Raw genomic sequence first — 24797 nt, forward strand, 5'->3', positions numbered from 1 at the left:
GGGAGCAGTTTTCCCCTGACCATTGACAGCATTCCTCTGAAGAGGTCCAGGTACTCAGTGGTAATGTAACTTTTAAAAATTAGAAGTTCAGCAAATAGTTTTATTTCATTTTCGCAGCTAAGCAACTATGCAATTAATAGACAAATCACAGCTGCTTGATCAGCTTAAATATATTGTAAAAAGTAATAACAAATGCAAAAATTTCATACAAGCTTCTCAAAAGATATTATCTAGTATATAAATACCAGGCTTTACTAACTTTTTAAAAATTGAATTTTAAAATTCAATTAGTCATGCTCTCCAACATGCTTACCAATGGCAATGTACAGGTATATTAGAAATATAAAGCTGTACAATCTACACCACAAAAAAAAAAAGACATTAAAATGGAGTAATAGTCACAGCTGGAAGAAAGGAGTGATGGCTTTGAATTCTATCAAGAAGTTTTTCTGCCACAGGTTTGAACTCTCTTTCCCAATATTGTTTGTGGTGGTCCCTTAAATCTCTGTCGAGGCTGTAATCCAATGCTAATTCTTCATCTGTAATCAAGGAAAAAAACATCATCAGTTCTGAATCAAAATATATCACAGCGCATGGAACTCGTCAGTTGTGTATGTTGAAGGCTTAGACAACTCCATGTTTAAGACTAAGTCAGCATCACTCTCTGAGGGACTTAGCTTATTGAAAATGAAGGATGTTAAGGTGAGTAAAACAGTAATAAGGGTATTGCAGGCTCTATTATTCTCACACCTCACAGGTGTAGCTAAACTGTGTCTCTGAGATCAAGCATTTATTGTGACTGTCCACCTGGAAACTACTCAGGTTTTAACAATACCCAGAGCAGTTTTGCTAATCTAAGTTATCATATTAATCTAACTACAGCTATGTTTTTCTGGTCACAAATTGCTTTCCTAATCTGGCTCATGAAGACTCTTTCAAACTATAACTACTGACATACTTAAAGAACAGGAACCACACTAATTACTATATTACTGATGCCCTCTCTTCCTCACAAACTTATTAAATAAAATAATAGCACACTCTTAGTAGATTCACGCAATGTTAAGAATGAAAGGAGGTCCTTGCTCGTTCTTCCCCCTCCATTTTGCCTGGCATCAGATGTGGTAAAGAAACAAACCCTTACAGAAAAAACAAATCAGTCTGCAACAAGAAGCATGCTCCTGAACTGGGAATCTACAAACACAACTGCTCATGCTGAACAAATGTTTTCATACAGTTTAACAGAAGGATATTTGACAGCCTTTAGGACATAAAATGAAGATACAATCCCCCACCCAGTGGGCAGTGTGACTTGTCTTTGTCCTAGACTATGAAAGAGCACCAGATCCACAATCTGTTAAATAAATAACTCTGTAAGGGAGCTTACTGCACATTCACAGAAGGTAGAGGACAACATGAGCTGAAGAAAAACTCCAGTTACCCACGTTTTGAGTCAAACTTTGTGTCAAAGACAGATACTCAAGCAGCAACTATTACCATTTAAAAGAATGCTAAGGTGCCTACACATGGCCTGAGCTGCAACAGCAGTAAAGGAAGAGACAACATTACTCTTGCATGGAGATGGGCTCCGTTGCATGGAAAGTTACTGGTAACTGCAAACAATACTTGAATTCTGTGGCACTACAGTGTTTCTAAATTACCAAAATTAAAGAGATGCTGGTTGTGAGGTAGACTCCAAAACCACAATATTAGTTTAAAATGGGGCTCTGCATAAAGAGAACATGCCATTTAGAGACTTTCTGTAATAAAGAGGGAAAAACCCCATTATTTCAAGAAGGAAGATGTCATATCTCTACAGGAAGAAACCCTGTAATCAGAGATAAAATCCACCTCAGACATCAGATCTATATTCGATGGAATCATAGGATAATTTAGGTTGGGCGGGACCTCTGGAGCAGAGCCACAGTAGATCAGGTTGCTCTGGTCCATGTACTGTTGAGCATCTTCGAGGACCCATCTCCAGTGCCTGACCCCTGCCATGGTGGAAACTTCTTTTCCTAATATTTAATTGGAATTTTTCTTATTGCAACTTGTGCCCATTAGCTCTTATCCTATCAATGGCATAGTAGCCCAACATGTGTAAAATGAATCTCAGCAGCAGAGAAGTGAGAGATCCTAAAGAAGAAGATAAAGGATTATGGCTTTTGTTTTCAGGCAGAATTTCTTTGCCCACTCCTGAAATTATTTTCCTATCCAAATTAGTTATCTTTTAACACAAAGCAAGAGACATTTCTCCCTTTTATTAGACAGCTGTTCCCCCCAGAAGTTGATTGAATGTTTATGGAATCACTGAGGTCAGGAATTCTAGCCTACAAGAACAAGGGTCAGAACCAGTTCAAAAGCTGAAGTGTTGAACCAAAACAGTAAATTTCCCAAAGCAGAATGTGAGTAACACTGGGATCAGCGAGGATCAGTGTCCCACATGCAAGCTGTGCATCCTCAGATAATTTAATTTTCCCATGACCCTCCTCAAAACTAGCAAATCTGGGTACTGGCCAAACAGCCTATGAACTGGCTCCAAGCCCAGGAACAAGACAAGCACACTGGCTCTGCATGCTCTGGGGGAAGATGAAAACTGCAGTACAGACTCCAGTCTGCAAGGGCTACCCACCCCTGTAACTCTAGCAGGACAGGAGCCAGGAGTCCTGGAAGCTAGTTATTATGCCATGTAAGAGTTCACAGGTACTGAGATTCCAAAATAACCTCCTCAAATTGATAGTGGAGGTAAAGGTGAGCAGAAGAAAAATATGGAAAAAGAATGGGAGAAAGGAGATATCACTGAATGACCAAACAGAAGAATGTTCTCAAGACAGAGGCTCATCTCCACTGCTGCTCTTGAGGGACCAGGGCAAGGCAAAGGTGCTGCCAGGAGCCTGGAAACACCAGCCTCTGGGAGCCTGGAGCCTATAACATGACATGAGGCTTGAGCAGCTGAAAGAAGGCAAATGACAGTGCCATTGGAAAGCAGTGCCACTGTGTCTCACGCTGCTGGGATCAGACAGGGAAAAAGAAAAACAAATGGTGCCTTTTGTCCATCTGTTCTTGGGCCCAACATCTTTTCAGGCTATTTCCACTCCCTTTTGGCTCCCTCATATCCTCTGTCATCTTGTGCCAGGTAGGGGAAAGAAAAATAAAGGGGAGGAGGCCAAGCACAGCAGGTAAAGTGAGGTGTCTGCTGTGCCATGCTCCATTTTTTCCTCTTCCTGAGGGTGTGCTGATGCTTAAGTACAGTCTGCTGACTGTCAGCAGTTGCCTCCTGCTTCCTGAGTGATAGAATCAGAGCAATGACAGTTCAAGGCTGTTACTGGATACAATGGGAGGAGGAAGATGTAGGACAATATTAACCAGCTGCTATTACTAAAATCTGTTGGCTCTTACACGCAGAGGAACCAGATCCAATGAATAAGATACATGTTTTCTACAGCTACTCTTCTAACTACAGTGTGAAGAAAGACTAGCCTTCTGATTTAATTCTGACCTATTTTTAATTAATTGTCGTCACAGTTGCATTACAATTGCAATTGTAACTGCAATTGCACATGAACTTCCAATTCATGAAAGCTGTACTAGTTAATGAGAGTTACAATTACTGCCCAGCCTGGACTCTGCAGACAAATTAATTGCTGGAACAAGCAGTGTTAAATGCAGAGGAAAAAATAAGAATTTTCCAAAACAAAGATATACATTCCTTGCTTTATCCCAAAAAATTCAAGCAGGATTGTGGCTGTAACGTTCACAGTTCTGTTGCAGAATGTTAAAAAGTGCACTGATTATCTGAGTATTTTCAGATAAATAGATGGAATTACTGCCCACATTAAGATATGCTGTATCATAGCAAGGAATGTAATGCAAGGAATGATTACAACAATGAATAACAGTAATTCTGCTGTAACTGGAAAAAAGTCTTCACAATCCACCCACTTTTCTGATTGCCTAAAAACAAAAGAGACAATGGGGATCTCACCTTCTATCTGGGTCTGACTAACATGCAGCCTTCTCCACATCTTTAGTAAATTTCCAATTAAAACCAAATTAAAATTAGTTCAGGTTTGCTTCAATTTCATTTACATTTTAAAGATTTTTTTTAAAGGTAACTGCAAATGACCTATCCAAAATAAAATCACTACCAAAGTAGTGCTCATAGAGGAAAATTACATAGTGACTGTAGGACTATTACCTAGCAATTAATCTCTGTAAAATTTGAAGCAAACATAAACATGCAGATGAAAAAAAAAAATCTAACTGGGTAAGTGAATCAGGGTCTTAACATTCACTTGTAGGCACCTTCCAGCCTATATTTGTGGAGAAGCACACCCTCCCTAGCTTTAGGGAGCAAAGGAGAAATTGTCAGGATGTTGTCCTCGCCCACAGGATGAGAAAAGAAGGGCAGCCGGGGGCCCCTTGTCACATGCAGCAAGCTCAGCCTGTTGCACCACACAGCCCTCCAACTGAGGGGAAAAGCAATATTCCCCAGACTGCCCAGTGTGTGCTGTGCAGTAACCAGGTGCATCAGAGCTGAACCCCTGCTTTTGTCAACACCTGCAATGACCTTTGAGGCCAGAAGGACCCACACCCAGTGACAAGTATGTTTTGCACTGGAGGTCTATTGGGACAGTTGTCTCAAGCAGGCAAAAAGGCAGCTGGTGAAAAGCATTAGTGGCATGCTAATGAGACAAGCTAGGGTGGGGAGTGACAGCGGCCAGTTCCACTTTGGCAATCTGTAAGATCTGAGGGAATGTGCTGAACGGCAATAGATCGCAGCGCTGCTGGACAGTCTATACAAACCAACCACTTAAAGCTGTGTGACAGACTCCCCACCCAAACAAATACTGCTTTGATTTTGCTCCTTCTATTTCTCTTTTTAAGGAAAAAAGACCAAGATTATGAATCTCACCTAAGAGTGATGTGAGCAGCACCAGCAACGTGTCGGTATCTTCTCCAAAGCATGAGGACGCACTTGTGATGTTTTCACTGTAGTTCCACAGGGTTTTGCATATCAGACATGCCAGCTGCCAGTCAGTGGGCCCAAAGTCTTGTAAACAGTCAACTAGCCTGTCAGTATCAAACAAAAACAGCGTTTTCTCCATGTAGTTTTCTCCTGAGCCCTTCAAAATCTACTAGAAATGTACGCAGACACCATGAAAGGTTGCAGGAAAATTTGACATTAATAAAATGAAGACGCTACTTTCTTCTTCAGTAACTTCCCCCTTTTCATTCAGTCCAGTTCCCTACGGATGTGAACATGCCTTTTGTCTCTACACACCTGGGTATGCCTGCCTGCATCTGTCCATCCCCTTTAACTTTTTAACCCAACTAACCAGTTTGAATCACGTACATCACAAATGTAACTATCTCAAAGACACTAAATTCCAACAAATTTCATGACAATCTGTGACTGTCCCAAATCTGTGTCTACTACTAGAGCAGAGATTGCAATGCGAGCCAAACCTTACCAGATATCAAGAATTCATCTGGAAAAGATGGTATGAAAGCAGAAAAAGCTTCAGTCAGAATGTCCAGCTTATTAGACATTAGAGGATCTGACCAGAAGACAAGTTCAAAGGAATTAGCTATTTCCACAACTCACAGAATTACCTCTTCTGTTCAGTGAAGTCAGACTATTTTGCAGATCTCTCCCCTTCTTGTATTTCCTCAGCTTGCACTCCCAATGGACTCCTCTCAGAAATGCCAGTTTTATTAAGGACCATTAGGTTCTTGACCCTTCTCACAATCTCACTTCCTTGCAGCTACGAAATGCAGCTAGATCATAAGCAGGACTGTGAAATTAAGCTATAACTTTTCTGCCTGCACCAGCTTATGTACAGTAGCTATCCAGAGTTCCACAGAGCAGTGTTCACAAGTCCTGGGGCAGCAGAAGTAAACTTTTTTCACCTGCTGTCCCTAGTGACCTCTCTAATAGTAATCCTTCCCTTCTGTTGTCTTCCCCAACCCTATGACCTTCTCTTTCTCTCACTTCTCTACTTCACTGTGAAATTTATAATCTGGTGATTAGTAAAGGGAACATGAGATAACTGTTACATTCAGGTATGGCTGAAAATAGCAGTAATAGAAAAGCAACCAAAAAGAGGTTTGCTTTTTCTCTCCTCTCTGAAGGCAGTCATTGTGGAAGACCGGGAGGTATCTAATGAAAAGCCAAAAAACTTGCCCTAATTTTTTGAAGTTTAACTCTCTAATGAGACTAATTTCATGTTTTATTAGGGCCACTATATATTGGTACAATAACCTCATTTCCAAAAATCCACAGAGCTGTCTTGGCACAGTCAGGATGACCTCCTTAACAATCACTTCCAAATTCTCTATATTTGTTCCATACTGTTACTGTTTTCCCTTTCATCTTCACAAATTTTCAAAGAGAGTATAGAAAATCATATATTCTATATGATTCTATATTCTACAGAACATTCTATATTTTATATAATAGTAATTCTATATAATAAAAAATTCTCACAGTTATTATTCAATTTGCCTGTAACTTATTTCTGGTTTTTTTTCAGCTTCATATTTTGTAAGTTAACTAGAACACAGGAAGGAAGGATGAGCAGACTATGCATTGTTTACACTGTGTAAAAAGGTATTTATATGATGTACGAACAGGAAAGCATTTCAAAGTTAGGCATGTTGTTTCATAAATGTGGGTTGTATCAACTGCTTTACAAGCGTAGGAACATGATCTTTCATGTTGCTCCAGTTAAGCTGGATCCACTATTATCTGAACATCAAAGCCGCAAGTGTTGCATCCACAGCGGTTTTTCAAGATTTAAACCACTTACAGTGTAAGTGCCTCAAACTTGAACTCTCGGAGGGAGGAGTCTCAGGTGCTATTCATTCTCTGCTGAGCACAGCTACATCAGATAGTTCTCCCTGCAGTACTAAGTAGTTACAACAATGGCAAGAGACCATGTGGGGTATCATAGTTTTTCCAGTAATCTTCACAGTTACAACAGACACATACTAATGGTGCCTATTAACTGTTGCCTACGTAGGATCCAGTTAAGTCACGCATAGGCAGCTATTGCAGCCATGCTTTAGCAGCTTTGCTGCATGCTGCTCTCCTCTGCCGTATCCGGAGGATTTCTGGGAAATTATTCTATGGTTCTCGGCTCTGCAGTAGGCTAAACCACTGTAATGCTTTTGCAAAAAAACATCTGAAAGAATATGAAAGGCTTTTCCTTGAAGAACATTAGATGCTGAATATCTATTAAGTGTGCATCCCTATTACAAGTTATTGGCTCCAGTAAAAAAGTCTGATTGAAACTCTTTGGCCAAACTACTGGAACTTGCCTTTTTCGTAAGAATAATCAGGAACTTACTTTCCAATTCCTCCTTCTTCCATCAGAAGAGCTCGTTTGTTCTTATCTACTGTGAGATTGAGCAGAACTCCACAGGCAGAAACACAGACATCTTGGTTCTTGGCATCAAGTAAAGCAGTCATGAACTTGTATACTGGATTGGAAAGGAAACAAAGTTACTGGGAAGATGGACCTACCATACAAGTGGCATTACAACCTACTTTTTAAACACTTAATACTTAGAAAGCAGTCAAATGCAGGATACCCTACATAAAAATTTAACCTTGTAGCATATGACCATGACATTTGTAGAACAGGTGTATCAGCCAGAGTAACAGCCATTATTACATTATGCTGAACACCAGCTTTCTGCAAAGCAACACACAAAATTCCAGTTCTAAAAAAAAATAATGTAAAAATCCAATCAGAAGAGGTTAAGTTCACTGAACTGAATTACAGCTTATTTCTTAAAACTATTGCCCTCCTTTCAATCGCACAGTCAGCAGAACCTGCTAGGATTTGGCATCTGGCACTCAGAGAGGGAAGTTCTGACCTCCGTGAGAGGCCAGGTTGCCCTAGACTGCACCAAGTCCAGCTGGGACTGCTGCAGCCTGGGGCTCCTGTGGGAGATGGGCAAGGAGCAGACGCTGGACACGCAGAATCTCGTGGCACTTGCCAACACAGAACTCAGTAGGCAGTGGAAGGCAACCCCAGCAAAGGAGTCAGTCTTGCCTCATGGAGACGCAGCCTCTCAGCTCCTCCTGAGCTTGGCACATCAACACCAGTATCTCCCAGGTGGCAAATTCAGTCCTTTGACATCTGAGACAGCTCATCATTTTGTCCTGAGACAGCTCAACAGCAACCAGCTACTAAGTGTCAGTTCTCCCTTTGCAGATACTTTTTCCTCAAAAAGCAGTGGTACGTGCACCCTTGAAAGAAGGGGTTGCACATTGTGGCACCTCACCTTCAGCACTGACAGGTAGATACAGAAAAATTTACAGTGAACTGGTGTTTAATTAAACTTATGACACACCTCCTGTGGACAGCAAGGAGTTGCAGTTTCTCCCAAAGCTCTTTAGACACCCAAAGCAAAGGGACTTGAGAAGACTTGTATCCTACTTCATCCAGAGGCAAACAGGAGGTCTCTTTGCTGAGGCAGTCAAATATCTTAAACGCATATTACGAAGTGCTAACAAGCTGTCAAACATGGGAATCAGAAACCTGTGATTATGAACCTAAATCAGAATTTAGTTGGATTTTCATTTTATATCATATCACCACTAACCTGTAGGATCTGAAAAACTGAAGGAGTGAAGGGAAATTTCAAAATTATAATCTTTAGGAAATACAGAGTTTTTGTAGTATTTACCTTTGTGAAGGCACACCATGGCATATTTTTCCTACTCCAATATTTCAGTTTTAATGAAACTGAAATAAAATGGTGTTTCTAATGACTACTGTTGGATTCTAACATTTGCCTAATTTGGAAAACATCAGAGAAGATTGCTTCTACACTTCAACTAAGATAGCTTATTAACCATCTTTCCTTTTTAGAACTATGGACATTTAAAAACAGGACTCCTACAAATACAAAAGTAACTCACTCTTTTTCTGTACGATGAAGTCACGGATCTCATGATACTGGGAAAGATTGCCAAAGACTCTGACAGCCTCCACAACTCCATCCATATTGTCGCTCATTAACAGTTTTACAAGCGCTATTGGTTTGCATAGAAATGAAATAAAAACAATTACTTGTATATCACAAACATGTGCTTGGCTTTTTATCAATAAATATAAGAATGCAAGCAGCAACAGCAATAAATGTAATAAATGGGAACAGTTAGATAACTGTCTGATTGCAGTGAAGGGTGTGAGCAGATGGCAGAACAAGAAGTAAATTGTGCAGTGCTTTCAAGATGAGACAAAGAGCTCCAATATGGGACTAAATGCAAAGGAACAAATTAGGAGTTATGAAGATAGTCTAAGTACAGTTGTAATAATGGGAGCCAGTTTTGCTATACGGTTTTCAGTGAGCTCATGAAAATCCAGGAAGACAAAGAAGAAAAAAGTGCTGTAATATATAAGAAAATTGATTTAGATCCTGAACAGATGGTCTTATGGTGGGATGTCTTCTAAAACTGAAATTATTTTCTGACATTAGCTCTATTTTCTCTCAGTGCTGCTATAACAAACAAACACATTTTCTCTGAACAGCTACTTAATATTGCCCCTGGTCTGAAGCATTTACTTGCTTGCTGCTTCCCTGCTTAGCAATTTCACGTATGATTAGTGTGTAACTTCAGCAGAAAGAATGAGACCTTGAGCATTTCCTAGGGAGAGCTACCATTTTCGGTGCACAGCAAAGGAGCAATGTTACAGAAGTCACATTTATGAGTCTTCTGTAAGTATGAAGTGAACCACTGAAATCAGTCCACCATATAAAGGACTCAAATCAGTGAACTCTTAACCCTTCTACCACAGAAAAGTGAGAGAAAAAAATATAAAGACAGGTTGGCTTCACTTCCATTACTTCAGTCTTTGAATGCTGCAATACATGCAACATGCCTTGTTGCTTCTCTTAAACATGCCTTGAACTTCTCTTAAAGAGACTTCTGAAATGATTATTTTTTGTCTTTGGGATCCACCATTTTTATCAAAGAGCAAGTATTCTCAAAATGTCTCCTGGAGGACGAAGCCTGCTGGTCTTCTGTGAAAAGGTTTTCTCTCTCCTCAGTTAAGGCAGAGGAAAGGTGATGGGACTGGTTCCACATGCTAACAATAAAAACAGGAGAGGGAGAGCAAATGGGACAGGCAGAGAAGTCATTTGTTTCTCCATTTCTCCAACTAGCAATAAGAGACAGCTGGCGTATGGGTGATAAAATGACTCGTGAAAGAACAGCAGAGCTGTTACCTAGAGAGAATATGACGTCTACCAGTCAGGGCACTAGGTTGACAGCCAGAGTATTTTTTCCTACTCCTCATTCTACCTTTTGTGCAAACTTCAGGCTCCATCTCTCCCCCACATCTTGTCTAGAGATAAAAGTATGCAAGATACAGACTCTCTACCTTTTGTATAAAATCAACACAATGAGTCCCAGAACTCAGACGCAGTTCCTACACATCACCAAAATATGACTGTTGTCCATACTGTCAGAGGGGAGAGAATCACACAACTCCTATACTGCCAATGGATTTATAAGGCAGAAAAAGACAGAAATCAGATCTTGCAGGTCTAGAAGGTACTAAGAAGAAAAAAAACCTCCCTTACCATACTCTTAAAAAGCAACATGATTATTTTGGCTCAGGCATACGGATTTTGAACAAGTCTACCAAAAATTGCTAAACAGAAAACAATATGGCAAATCTGGGGAGGAAAAGAAGGGGATTTGCTGACCTAACTATTTTCACACAAGTCATAGAATTATGTTCCAAAAGAATGAGAAATCATTACTGGATAATTCAGCTCTATGAACTTTATGTTCCTGCAATATGATACCACAAAACACTGTCAGTGTCTTTATTTTCTGTAGTGTCAAAATATAGCATGAATAACTTTCACTTTCAAAAAGCTATACAAGAAGTACTAGTTTAAAAGTCCTTACTTTCAGCAATGCGTAACTTCTTGTCTTGAACAGCAGAACTCTTCTCTTTGTAGTAGGATAAATTGTTTATTGTTGTTGCAGTGTTGATGACCAACTCCTCACAGTCATCAACTGACTTGTATTCTGATAGTAAAAAAAACAAAACAAACACTATATGCATATGGAATTACATACATGCACGTGAATCTAACTTCACAGTGCGTTATATCTCAGAAGCAAACTGAGTCATAGTTTACATGGCCACTATTACAGATAACTATTCTATTTTTCAGTACCATGGCAGAAGCTAACGGGAACAGCTGATTAGCAAAAACGGCAATACAAAGTCACTCTTTCCAACTCTTCATCTACAGAAATCATTGTGACTAAGGCAACATGGTTTAAAATCTAGTTAAGACATTTTATACATCCTATTTGCTGTTTTAAGATGGAACAGAGGAGCATACATATGCAGAAATAGGCCTGTGTGATGGACACGGAGAAATACCAAGGACTATTATACTGAAATGTCAGGTACCATGGGAGAAAAAAAAAAAAAAAAAGACGACTTTAACAATATTTGAAAGATACTCTCTCTTAGAGTTCCTGACAGAGTGTTAACCAGGGCAAAATTACACCAGCAAGTCTGCAAGTTGTGTATATTGATTTATCTGAGGTAACCAAGAGTGAAGGAAATAAAAGAGGGGTAAATTCCTAAGGAGAGAGAACATTTTGTAGCGAACTAACTGACAACAGTGCTCAGGAAAAGGGGAGGGTGGCAGAGAGAAGCTCTGAAGCTTGAAAGCACTTATACAACGATTAAGACAGTTCCAACCCAGGAAGCTCCTCCAGGGCTTAAGACAGAACAGACGAAATTGTGAGTCTGCCTTCTCTAATCTCCCATGGCTGCTGGTAAAACCGGTAAACTAGCATATAGTCAGGTTAATTGTCTTTACATAATATTTCATGTTCCTATCACACACTAAAATCTACTGTGTTCTTTGAGATGTATCTTGTCACTGCTAACGCCGTTATGGAGAGAACAGACTGCCAAGTCCCAGTCTGTAATTAGATTTACAAAGGGATCAGTAAGTGATAAAGGAACTACAGTCCTAAGCCTCCATTTGAAGGGAAAGGGACACTCCCTTCCACCTGAAAGAGATAAATATTGAAATCTGAGAAAGAGAAAAAATAAGGGGAAATTTTTAGAGAAGGCTGAAAGTTATGGGTGCAGGGAACAAGAAGAATACTTAATCCCGAACAGTCACAAAACCTGCAACCTTAAAAAAAACCACCACCAAACACATGCATGTAGCACACCTGATAAGAACAGACTTCCCTTATATATGAACTCTCAGTGAGATGTATTTACAACAAAATTTGTTTCCTTACTGTTAATGATCATATCTGCAAATCTTATCACTGAATCAAACACTTGTACAACATCCTTCCCCAGACATTAAAATGTCAGTACCAAAGCAGCAATGCTTCCACTGGCTCAAACAGGCTTTCTACATAAAACAGTTTATGAATATCAGCAGATTTGACTTTGTTATTTTAGCAATGGAACCAATTTAGTTATGGTTCAACCTAGATAAGAAGGTCAAGGAGAAAAACTCTAAACTCTCCTTACAGACTGAACAAAGATAACACACATAACATAGATTTTATTACCTAGTACAGTAACAAGTAATTCTACAATGCGATGGGCGGCTGCCAGAGCTGCTCCTACATTGGGATGAATGGAGAGGTTGGCCAGCACTCTTATCAGTTTTATTAGAACATCTTCTGCTTCTGAAGGATGCTTTGGGTGTTTTTTTTCTTCCCCTCCTCTTTCACGGTACCGTTTCTGTGCATTCAAATCAAGTTCATAGTAGGTTTGGAATAATGATATTAAGGTGTTAACACTTCCTCTTTCTTTAAAAAATTGCTCACGGGCCTGGTTATTGTTTTCTGTTAAATTACCAAGAATGAAGATGATACGGATAACCAAATCCTGCAATAAAATAAATAAAACATATTACACAGAAAAAACATCAGAAGCTATTAGCTGCTTAAAAAGAAGATAATACTTACTTTGCTTCATAATTCAGTTAATAACAGGTCCAGAACAACTGAAGGAATGCCAAGTACGGAAACTAGAAATAATTTTTATGCTACTATTTTTCATAACCCAGTTTACAAAATAAATCAAAAACATCTGACAGAACTAATACAGCATTGGGGTAATTACTAATGAGATATACTTAATCGTCTATTTTTACCAAGCCCAATGTAATCTTCAAACATCTTAAAGCAGCACTTTATATAACTAGAATAATCATATGGGCCAGAGCTTACTAATCTTTCAAGTAAGCAAATGACAGTTGTGATGGCCAAAGACCACCACCTTCTCTTCTCTTCTAGGACTGTTACCCATTGTAGAGGTTAAACTACTTCCTCTTGATTTGTTACTGTTAAATCCAAGTTAGCTCTTACTCATTTCCTTGCTAAATCCAATTGCTTATAAATAGATAAATTATTTGTTCCAGACTTTTACCAGAAATATAATCTAAACTGATTGGTCTGTTGTTCCCTAATTTCACCTCTTTCTCCTTTTAAAGGTAGATACCATCCTACATAGCTTATCAAGAATCCCAGAGACATTAGCCCTTCCGTCCTTTTGTAAACACCAAAGGGTCAATTTCCTAAGGCCTAGCTGGTTGGAAGACACTTAAATATGCTCTACCTCCTTTTTTAGTGATAAAAGAACTCAAGCTGGAGTAGAGATCAATCATGTGATCATTCTTAACCCTTTCAGAAAAAGAAGAAAAAAAGGCATTCCCCACTTCACTATTCACAGTGGCATCTGACAATAATTCTCATCTTCTGAACACTATAGCAATTATTTCCTTCTCACTATTAATGTACTATGGAAAGTTTTCTCATGTTTTTTAATATCCCTTTCTAGTTGCACCTCATTTTGTGCTTTGTTTTTTTCTGATTTTGATTTTACCTGTTCTTGCTACCCTTTTATTCTTACCATAGCTAAATGAGAAATACTTTCTCTATTTTTATACCACATCTTGAGATCTTATGATTTAACCAAGTTGCTCTCTTAAAGCTCTTTCTATCCCTACCCTTCAGTGGGATACAAAATTACATCTCTTGTTGGTTCATTTTGGACTTACTGAGAAATAACTTTTATTTGTTAAGACCAGTGGATCCTAACTGAACGGCATTCAACAATATCCCCATCTTTTTCTTACCCACCTGTATGGCAGAAGAAAAAAAATAAATTCTGAAAGTCTGCACTAACCCAAGTACGAACTCATTAAAACATCTGCCTCTGTCATTTGCATCAAAACCTACTCATTTCCAAAAAGTCAAGTCCATAGCTTTATCTTAGCAGTAGAGGTAAAGTAACAGCATTTCTTCAAGTACAGCACAGCCATCTACCCTTAGGTGCTAAACTACTGTACTTGGACTAACCTATAATTTTGCTAAACAATTTACATGGTGTTTTTCTTCAAATATCATAGTTATATTCACAGATATTCTAATCTTCTCTGGTATTAATAACGTTAGTTAGCAGGCACAGTCCAACTTGTTAGAAGCATACATACTAATACTGATGGAAAAAAGATGTGTAAGGAGTGAATCCTTCTTTCACACATTCCTTCATCAACAAGCTTCAGGTCTCAAGCCTCTGCCACAAGACATCCTCTTAGGGTCAAGGAGATGAATTCTATCCCTGAATATGAGAAGCAGGCAGTCTCCTAAGTGAGGAACAGGTTCTCACATCCATGTGTTTAACACGATCACTCCATAGGACCCACTTACATATTTTTTTTAACTAGACATCATATTGTTGCAAACATCTAAATGTCATGAAGACAAATTTTTATGAACGTTCATACTGACTAACCACTAAGAGCTTTCACCTTTGCTGGCACAACTCCCAATTCACAAAGGCTGTAAGAATTTGAAACAAACAACTGATGAATCAGAAGAGAGAACTGAAAAAAAGCAGGCAGTCTAGTCTGACTCGTTTATATTGACTTTCTAATTTTGGTCAAAACAGTATCAGCCCAGCAACAGCTTTACCCAATCAGAAAAGAGACAAACAGGTACTGTACAGCAATCAACTGATATTTTGAGAAGTGTGATCTCAACTGTGCCTTCCACCTACAGGCTAGCAAAACAAACTTATAAAATACTTCTTTTTAGCTAAGCACATCCGGTTTTAATAGCATATTACCAAAGTTTCATTATCTTTCAGTAAAAATTTAACTAGCAGAGTCAAAGAGAAAAGGTGGTACAACTTCTCCCAAGTAGCATAATACTCTAGTGTTCATATTTTTGGCTATTTTTTTTTAAATGTTCATGGAGTAAGCACTGACAGACTAAGAAACACCAGCTTAGGATTGCTGTGTAAAGAAATACATGTAAAGATGATACCATTTTGAAACTGCTTGCCAGACTAAACCTGTACAAGGCCCATGGGCCCTTCTGTACATCACAAAAAAAATCAGTATAATGAGATTCTTATGCATGTCCAAGTGTTTGGAGTATGGAATTGCAGACATTCTTGCACACTTACAGAAAAATTACTTACTAGTCATTTATCAGATTAATTTATACAATATCAAACATTTAACACTAAAGGCAAATTAGATTAAAGATAGGAATTACACTCAGTTATTTCATCTTTTTATAATGAGGCACTGATGTGAGACATGCTGTCCACAGAGTGTACTCAAACCTGATTGGAAAGTTACATATGAGACCACACAGCTTCACTTATACAAACAAATTTGAAGAAACATATCAAAAAAAGCTCAAGAAGAAGAACTGATGTTTTTCTTTGCTTCCAATCTATAAAGAAACTGTTTTTTGTGGTTTTTTTAAGTAATAACAGCACTACATACTCCATCAGCATTTAACTCTTATTTTTCTGACAACCGGAACCATATATATTTGATCACTGATAGGAAAGATTTCTTTGTTTATCTACTTCTAAAAGCCTATTCCTTGCACTGGCCCAGTAGCAAAGGTACCCAATGTACTTGCTGAGTCACAGAACTTGACAGCAGTTTATCTTGGCAATTAAAATGTACCTGCTTTTCAGTGTAAAGCATGATGGACAGAGGTACAAATAGTACAGGCTTACCTATCAGTAAGAAAGCAAAGCCAATTAAGTCAGTAATTTCTAACTAAAACAAGATAAATAAGGGAGGGGAGTCCATTCTAGAGTTTGCACACATTGGCCAAGTACCTGTTGTTGGTTTATATGGTATCTGGACCCTCAGAAGGGGAGAAGTAGTTTAAAAAAAAAACAAACAAACAGATGCCAGCAGCATCTCCAGCTGTAAATGAAATGTGCTTTCCATATTACACAAACTTCAATGGAGGTAGTCAAAATTCTACAACCTGCCCAGCAGTATGAACTGCTTCTAGGGCTCATTCAAATCTAATTTGCACTTCATTTCCAAATTTGTCTTTCTGCTTTATTAAGTACCTTGGAAAAAAAAATTAAGACTCTTATTTGCAGGGTCTGATAGTCTACTTACAGACAAAACAACAGTAGTTATGCCATCCTGGAGCTAATCTCTTCCAAACACAGTAAGGATTCATCTTGAAGTGACATTCAGGCTGTGAAAATTCCTGGTCAAACCCAGAAATAACAACCGACCCAAAATGAAACTTGATTTAAAGAAGAAAAACAGGAAGCGGGGTGCAGCAGGGAGAATACTCTGGAAGTACCAAAAGCAGATGAAGAAGTTCTTGACTGAGGGACCCGAGAGGAGAGCTTTGCTACTGTGATAGCAGGGAGTACTTTGTCAATAAAGAGGGAACCTTCTTCGCCCCGCAAATATGAATGTGTTTTATGAGGAGAGGCCACTAGAACAACGTATTTATATTTCTGTGTATCACACACCACAGGACCATACCCAATAAATTCTACACCCAACAATCTGATCTGTTTAGCTAAACTTTTCAGAAAAGGGTTCATTTGCACTTAGTGACTTTAGCAATAAAGAACTTGTCCTCAGGTATTTTTGTGGACAACAGGAGATATGTGAAAGGTAGTGAAGAAAGGCAAGCACATTGTCACCAGAACAAAATTTGATGAAAAGCAGTGTATGTTCTCTAAAAAAAACATTTCAGAAATCATGAATTGAAAAAAAAGTTTAAAACCATATCCCCCATGGTATTGTTCTAATGATTACTGATCTCTCTGGTTAAAATCTTTATTCTTATTAATAGTTTAAATTTGTACAGCTTCAGCCACTATTTCTTATTATCTCTTTTTTTCCTAGATTAAAGGATGGTCTACTAACAGAAATGTCTTCCTTGTGCAGATTCTATTAATACGTAACTTGCTAATGGTCTGACCATTGTCATTGATAAATTAATTTTCTTAATCTTGGGTTGGTTTTTTTTAACTCTAATCATTCTTTTAGCTCTTTTCAGAGCTCTTCCTAAGCTTTCAGCATCTTTTGTAGAAATTAATACCAAAAATATAAAGCAAAATATTTTAGTGACAGTGCCTGTCATGTCAAGCAGTAATACCTTCTTATTATTCTTATTTGATATTCTAACATTTACCTATCTAGTAATTACACTAACTATATTTTCTCTTTTGATACACCAGAACAGCAGGTTTCTATATGATATATGCCAATGAAGGCTGGTTGGCTACAAACTTGGAGCTCTACATTCCTGATCATTTTATGTTCAGAGTACATACCACATTCTTTACTACTTTTACCTTTTCTTTCAGACAAAAAAAAATCATAATCAAATTATTAGGAAGATGCAAATCCACTATCAGCTCAGCATACTGTCTGAAATCATACTTTAGGGAAAGGGTGACCTTCTGTGGTTATTCAGATTTATCAGCAGGGAAGTTCCTTCAGAGCTGTCTGAATATTTATCCTAAAATGGATACTTCCTTCTTGAAGAAAAAAACTTAATTCAGAGAGAATGAACGATCAGTTATGAAAATGCATCTGCACACAGAAAACACAGGAGAAAAATCTTATATTTTGGTTCTTTAATGGTCAACTACTTTATCCCCTCCACAGCTTTTTTTAAGCATCCAAGGCACTACTATAGCGTTGAGCTAGAAGGAGGAACACAACTGAAAGTATGGATTTGTAAAGACAGGAGAAAAGAACCACATGATCTATTTAAGTTCCTTATAGGGTTACCTGACAAGCATTTCAGTAGAAGTGGTGGCGTAAACAGCACCCCCTCTCCTTTCCATTCACAGTTTGGTTCCTCTCCCATATTGTTTCCTCAGTATTTGTGAACAAGGAACTGTTCAACAAACTAGACTGGAAAGCAATGCAGGTGATAACTCAGTAAAGGACTGGGGTTCTTTTTTTCCGTGTTAAGGCTATTGGAAGCTGGGTCAGTTCTGTGACATGATGTATCATGCTGTCACACAAACAGCTGTCCTCAGCCCAAATGAGGGATGGCACAGAGAGAAAAGAGAGCAACCGAAACACAAAGAACACTTATGTCAGCACTGATCACCATTTCTTTAGAGGCAAGCTATGGATACAGAAACATAAACACACTATGCTGTCTGCCCCCACCTCCAAAAAAAGAAAAAAAAATATTTGTATGATGCCACTGAGCAGAGCTCAGAGCATTTAAGAGGCAAACATGTAAATCTGAACTAAACATACCTGCAGCACTAGACTGTATTGTTAAGAGCCTGTGGTTGCCTTGGAGTATTACATGACTTAAGTTAAATGACTATGACTGAAATGGACAGATACTGGTCTCCTGGGAGCTCATCACAGAATTCTCCATAAGCCAGCCAAAAAAACAGCTAGGAAGGCCAGTCACTGCATGAAGATAAACCTTCACCTAATAAATAAAGACAAAGTAGAGAAATCCTCTCCATTTACAGGTCTCATCTGTGACAATGTTCCCCACTGCCGCAATCCAAAGAGCAAAAAGGACATTCAATAGCCCTAAAAATGAGTCCTTTTCTTGGAAGGAGTCCAGAAAACGTCTCACAAACAGAAGCCTGCTTGCTCACAGAAGACTATAAACAGATTTAGGATCCGCTACCTGGTAGATGCATTTGGGAAGAAAGCTGGGCAGATCCAGGCACAGTGAACCCAATAAATGCGGACATCTCCTTAGAGGTGATAGCAAGGCAATGTCAGTCTCTTCTTCATTTAATACATTGCTTCTGACAAGCTGATTGTTAAAACAAACAGGTAAAACAGTATGCAAATTATAACTGCAAATTTGTGCAGTTCTCCTAGCTGATGCAAGAGATGCAGAAATAATAACAAATCTTTTCAAATGTATCAGGACCAGGAAGCTTGCCAGAATCTGCAGAACTGATTGATGATCAGGATAAAAGAGGAACATTCAGAGAAGAAAATGTAATTGCAGAGAAGCTAAACGAGTTCTTCGCACTGATTCATGCCCACTGTGAAAGCAACTGGGGAGATCTCAGTGCTACACTCCAGGGAAGAGTCATCAGAGGATCTGTCCAAAACTGTAGTGATCACAAACAATTTTAAGGAACAAACTGCCAAAACAAACAGCTACAAATCACCAGGACTGGATAATCACCCAACAATTCTAAAAGATTTAAATAAATAGCTTAATTACTAACAGCAATGTGCAAAACAGCCTTGATGCAGAAGGACTAGAAGGGCAAAAGCCATGAAATCTCTTACTAGAAGAGGATCCAAGTGAAATTCAAGCCTCGTGTCTGTACCAGAAAAATTAGAAGAAACCATTAAAAAAAACACAATAAAATGAGTGGACAGTCTGATAAATGCAATCAGTTTTAAGACTCCTGAGTCCTGACTTACCCAGTTTTTGAGTTCTTTGAAGAGATCAACAAACATGAGTACAGGAGACTCATCTGATATCACCCATGTGGCTTTCCAGGAGATTTCTGACAAAGTCACTCACCAAAATCCTAGTGAATCTAAGAAGTCATGCTGTAAGGGAGAATGTCATGGTATACACAAATGATGAGAGGATGGAAAACAGTAAATCAGCAGTTCCTGCAATGGTGGAAGATGGCCAGTGGAGTTCCCCAGGGTTCTGTGCTGAGACCTGTTGTGTTCAACTTGTCCATAACAAATGATCAGAGGATGGAAAACAGAGTAAATCAGCAGTTCCTGCAATGGTGGAAGATGGCCAGTGGAGTTCCCCAGGGTTCTGTGCTGAGACCTGTTGTGTTCAACTTGTCCATAAACAACATGGTAAAGTGGATGACAGTAGTGATATGGAAGAATTTGCTGATGACACGAAGATATTCAGAGTAGCAAAGATGAAGGCTGACTGAAGAGCAGAAAAAGGATTTGTAGTCAATTGATAATAAAATAGCAGATGAAATCTGAATGCAGATAAACACGAAATGATGCATGTGGAAAAACACAGAACAGTCACACCTTCACACTGAAAATCACAACCTTTGAAACAACCATAAACACTTGGGGTTAATGACAGATTCCTCACGGGAGCTTAATGCTTACAGGAAGTCAAGAAAGCAAACAAAATTTGGGCAATTCATGGGAAATAAACTTGTGCAGGCACGCAAATCTATGATACGGCCACAGCTTAACTGCCATGTTCTGGTTTCCTCATCTCAAAAAAAGATACAGAACACAGGACTGTAAAAAATTCAGAGAAAAGCAACATGGATGCACAATGGTATGGAATAGCCTCCATAACAGAAAGGACCAAGTAAACTCTTCAGCCTGGTAAAGAGATAACTCGAAGAGAATATGATAAAGGTCTAGAAAGTCAGGAGTGGTGTGAAATGAATGACTAAATATTCACCAAATTTCCTGTGTAAGAATCAGAGGGAATCAAATAAAGATAGTAAAGGTCAAATTCAAAACAAGCAAAAGGAATTATTTGTGCAATGGGTAGTTGCTATGGCAACTCCTTGTCAATGGATGTTTAAGATGTTAGAAGTTTACATGGTATAGAGGAGAGGCTGTAGAATTTCATGGAAAAGAAGTCCAATAATAAACAGAGAACCGCAGCTGGCTGAGGAAGTTTCCAAACTGGAAAGAGCTGGAGGTTTGGTAATTATACACTAGAAGTATTGTATATGCTTGCTCTGTTTTTACTGTTCTCTAGGCATCTGATTCTCACCACTGCTGAGTATGGATAGCAGGTTGGATGAACCTTTCAGGTGACCCAGTGTGATTATTCCTTTGCTGAATAGGCAATTGCTGCATCCAGTGATGTCAGATATTTTAACAGATATTTCCTAACTGGAAAAGTAGGCTACTCTAAAGTATAAAGGGACTTTTCTATACAACAGGCACAAGATTTCTTCTGTGCAAATTTTAGTATCACACCCTGTGTTTGTGCAGTTAAGGCTGAGAACAGACTCCTAACTGTACACTGATTAAAGATTACACAGAAGCTGACAGGACCCCAAAAGGCCATGTATGCTCAGGTAGCACCTATCACACCTGCACAAACGTGCAGTTAAGGCTGAGAACAGACTCCTAACTGTACACTGATTAAAGATTACACAGAAGCTGACAGGACCCCAAAAGGCCATGTATGCTCAGGTAGCACCTGACATACTGACAGAAGCTACTGCCCTATTTAGGCAACCTCCCTGTTCCAAAAGCATGGCCTCCTCATGACTTGTGACATTAACCGCAGCCTGAGAAAGGATATAGCTTATCTGAAAAGCTGAGAGATTATAATGGTCTGGGAGAGGGGAACAGCATCTTGTTGAAAGATTTCTGGAGACGGGCAAAAGACTGCAATGCTGACTAGAAACAGAAGCACGCAAAGCTCATCCCGCAAGATAGAGGCTCTACAAGAACACTTCTGACAGCTTTCATATTATCTGGCAGCCACCAAGGACTCTTTTTGTTGCTCCACACAAGTAAGCTCCAAAATCAACCACAAGCAAAGTCCAACAGAACGTGTACTTCAGACGCATAGAAAAGCACTGCTGAATTCCCCAGTCCTACCTTGCAGAGCCAGCTTTTCCAATCTTCTGTACTTCTGTACTCCTCTCCTTAACTAAGACTATGACACATGGAATTTGGCAAATCGTGCCAACTCAATTTCCCCAAAATTCTTTCTCATAGGGTTAAATTACTACTCTCCCATTTTGGGTGGCAGCTGTGGAATTCAGTGTGTGGTGTGGGAGCAAGTCATTAATCCTATTTCCAGTGCTCACATTTTTATTTTCACAATATTTAATGCTTATTTTTCAAGTCACAGCTATGAAAACACTTGAGGAAGTCTGAATGCTGGTTTTCTTTTATTTTTTCCCCAGTATGTTTCTAGCTGCCATGATTGCCAGTAAGAAAACCTGATCCCACAAACACTGCAACCTGAAAATTCAGAAAACACACACTTCCTTTCTTAACATATCAGTTCTTAGTCTTGTGGATTTATAATGTTTTGAGTTAATAATACTGATTTATCCTCCTCCTTGCTTCTTCTTCACACAGCAGACAATTTTATTCACTGCTCTTACTTGTTTTCTTTTCAACACATTACCAACTCACTTTATAACTCACTAGCATTTAAAAAGAAAGATTAGCAGTGCCAATTACACCTCAGGAGAAACATTTGCACTCCTCACAGCTCAAGTGTTTATTATACACTACAGAAAAAGTGGTGCATTACATTATCCATGTCCTTCTTCTTGCTTCTGCAGGGCTTCACTAAGCTGACAACTGACAGTTGCATGCTTGTTTAAAAACTGCAGTAAGAAATAATTATTCTGAAGACACTGCATATGTAATCATCAAAACATAATAACTAAGGTTTTTTAATACACAAGCTATTTCTTTACTAATTTGTATTTTGATAAAACAACTGTCAGTTTAACACAAAAAGCAATGCTAATCTAGTGAAGAAAGATACATTTTAGGACCACTTAATAAAGTAGGCAAATGAGAAGCTAAATTCTGAACACTACCTGACAACACACAACTCAAATTTATATATGAGCCTACAATTCATTATGATACAAAGCTATTATCTCAGCAGCCTAGAAAAGTTCCCCTTAAAATTACAGATGAAGATTGAGAGGAAGATATTACTCAATTCAAGCTCCTTATTCCCAGTCCCATTATTTGCTGAGCTCTTAATACAGTGCTTGCAAGGAAAAATAACTATAAATCTAGTAAAATATCATGCCTTTGATATTTCTCATATTATTTACATAGTGTTTACATAGCATTTTACTAAAGTGTCTTTGAAGACCATACAATGCAAGAGCAGCCTGAACCTAGAAATACTCAGATATGCTGCAGAAATACTAATCAACAGACATTTATAAGAATAGCAACAACTTCATATTTGTTCCTCTTCTATGTGTATTATCACAGAAAACAGGGAGGCAGGTAAAGGAAAGGGATAAATTATTTTTGTATTTGGCAAGAGAAAGAATAGATTGTTCAGCATAGCTGACCTGGCTACCTTCATTAACTGCCTTTAACAACAGCATCACAAAAGACCTCCATCCAACAACTCTCCAGGAATTACTAACCCTGTGATAAATTGTATATGATAACTAAATGTCCTCAAACTAGTTGAGATGATGAAGCAGCCAAGAAAGTTCTTTACTTTTAAGAATAATCTTAATGTGAATTCATGTTCTATGTTTCCAAACTTTGTTCCACCTTTGAACATCTATGTTTTACAGAAAAACTATTTTCTTCTTAAACCTTACCTGGCAATAGAGCCAAGTAATTTGCCTTACATGGGGCACTGCACGGCAAATCTTGAAAGCTGTGATCCTCCACCAAACTCCCAGAGCCTGGTGGTCCAGTAAATGTAGGGAAGATCACTATGATATGGCAGGACAATATAGCAACACCTGACTCTTGATGTTCTAATGAATTTGACAGCAAGTATAGTTCTATAATTTCACCTCATAATACATGGCATTTTGACACAGTCTTAACACTTATATCTAGGTGAACATTCTAAATGTGGTATTCTAGGCATATGGTTTTCTCTGGTAGAGGAGAGATATATTCTGATATCTTATGCAGTTATCAAGGAAGAAATTTTCCCCTGCTTTCAAATTGCTCAGTTCTGGAAAATTCACACTTCTATCGCAGGTGAGGAGGGCAGGAGAAATCCCAACAATTCCCTACTATTAAATATTCAAATAAACTATTTGCTTTTAAAAGTATGTTTTAAAACTAAGAAAAAAACAATTAAGTACTCAAAGGACTATTTCTACACATGCAAAGGACAGACAAGTTAATCAACTGTCCTCTGTATTAATCTAAATTATTTCATTTCAATTATTTATTACTAACAAATGCTGTCAACCATTTAGAATTTTTATTCGGTAAATGCATAAAAGTAGGTCACTGAAAACAAGCTTATACACAATAATACACAGACACATCAGAGGATTAATATATAAAAATCAAGAGATGAAAAACTGACCTGCTGCTTCTGGTGTTTGTTCAGTAGGGCTAAAAATAAGATGTAACATCTGGAGCAGTCTGCTAAAGCTGCACAGAAGTCATTGTAGGAAGAAAGTTTGCTACAAAGGTACAAAAATAAAATATAAATGAATGAGAACACTTTTTTCCACAAAAGATTTTTTTTAAAAATCACTCTGCTTTTGGCTCTCAGACCTGTATTTTCCAACAAATGAAATGAATGCCAATACTCTGGCTTCTAGCAGAGGCATGCACAGTTACATAAGAGCACAACAATCTAGCTGTCCTTGCCACAGTGAATTGCGGGAAGAAGCGAACATAGGAGCTTCCCGACCTGCTTGTCATAGCGGCACAGTACACTAACACTAGCAGTTCTTAATGTCAAATGGAAGAACTGTACCCTCAAGATGCTATGGGAAGTAAGACAGGAGAGAAAATAAAGGGTCTCTTCCTCATGCACG

At 38.5% G+C, this 24797-nt stretch overlaps 1 protein-coding gene across 1 annotated transcript in view; it reads right to left on the reverse strand.

Annotated features, from left to right (window-relative positions):
• Positions 1–381: 381 nt before the first annotated feature.
• The window catches only part of ARMC2 (armadillo repeat containing 2), a gene marked incomplete at its 5' end in the record, with an annotated part of 32928 nt that continues 8512 nt past the window's right edge, over positions 382–24797 (reverse strand). Inside the window, 7 exons of the mRNA XM_010083946.1 lie at positions 382–539; positions 4916–5073; positions 7353–7485; positions 8936–9049; positions 10937–11059; positions 12590–12911; positions 24338–24437. Coding sequence (XP_010082248.1) covers positions 382–539; positions 4916–5073; positions 7353–7485; positions 8936–9049; positions 10937–11059; positions 12590–12911; positions 24338–24437 — 1108 coding nt within the window. The remainder of the gene's footprint in view (positions 540–4915; positions 5074–7352; positions 7486–8935; positions 9050–10936; positions 11060–12589; positions 12912–24337; positions 24438–24797) is intronic.

Source organism: Pterocles gutturalis, unplaced genomic scaffold, assembly GCF_000699245.1.
Source record: "Pterocles gutturalis isolate BGI_N339 unplaced genomic scaffold, ASM69924v1 scaffold17840, whole genome shotgun sequence".
Lineage (NCBI taxonomy): Eukaryota > Metazoa > Chordata > Aves > Pterocliformes > Pteroclidae > Pterocles > Pterocles gutturalis.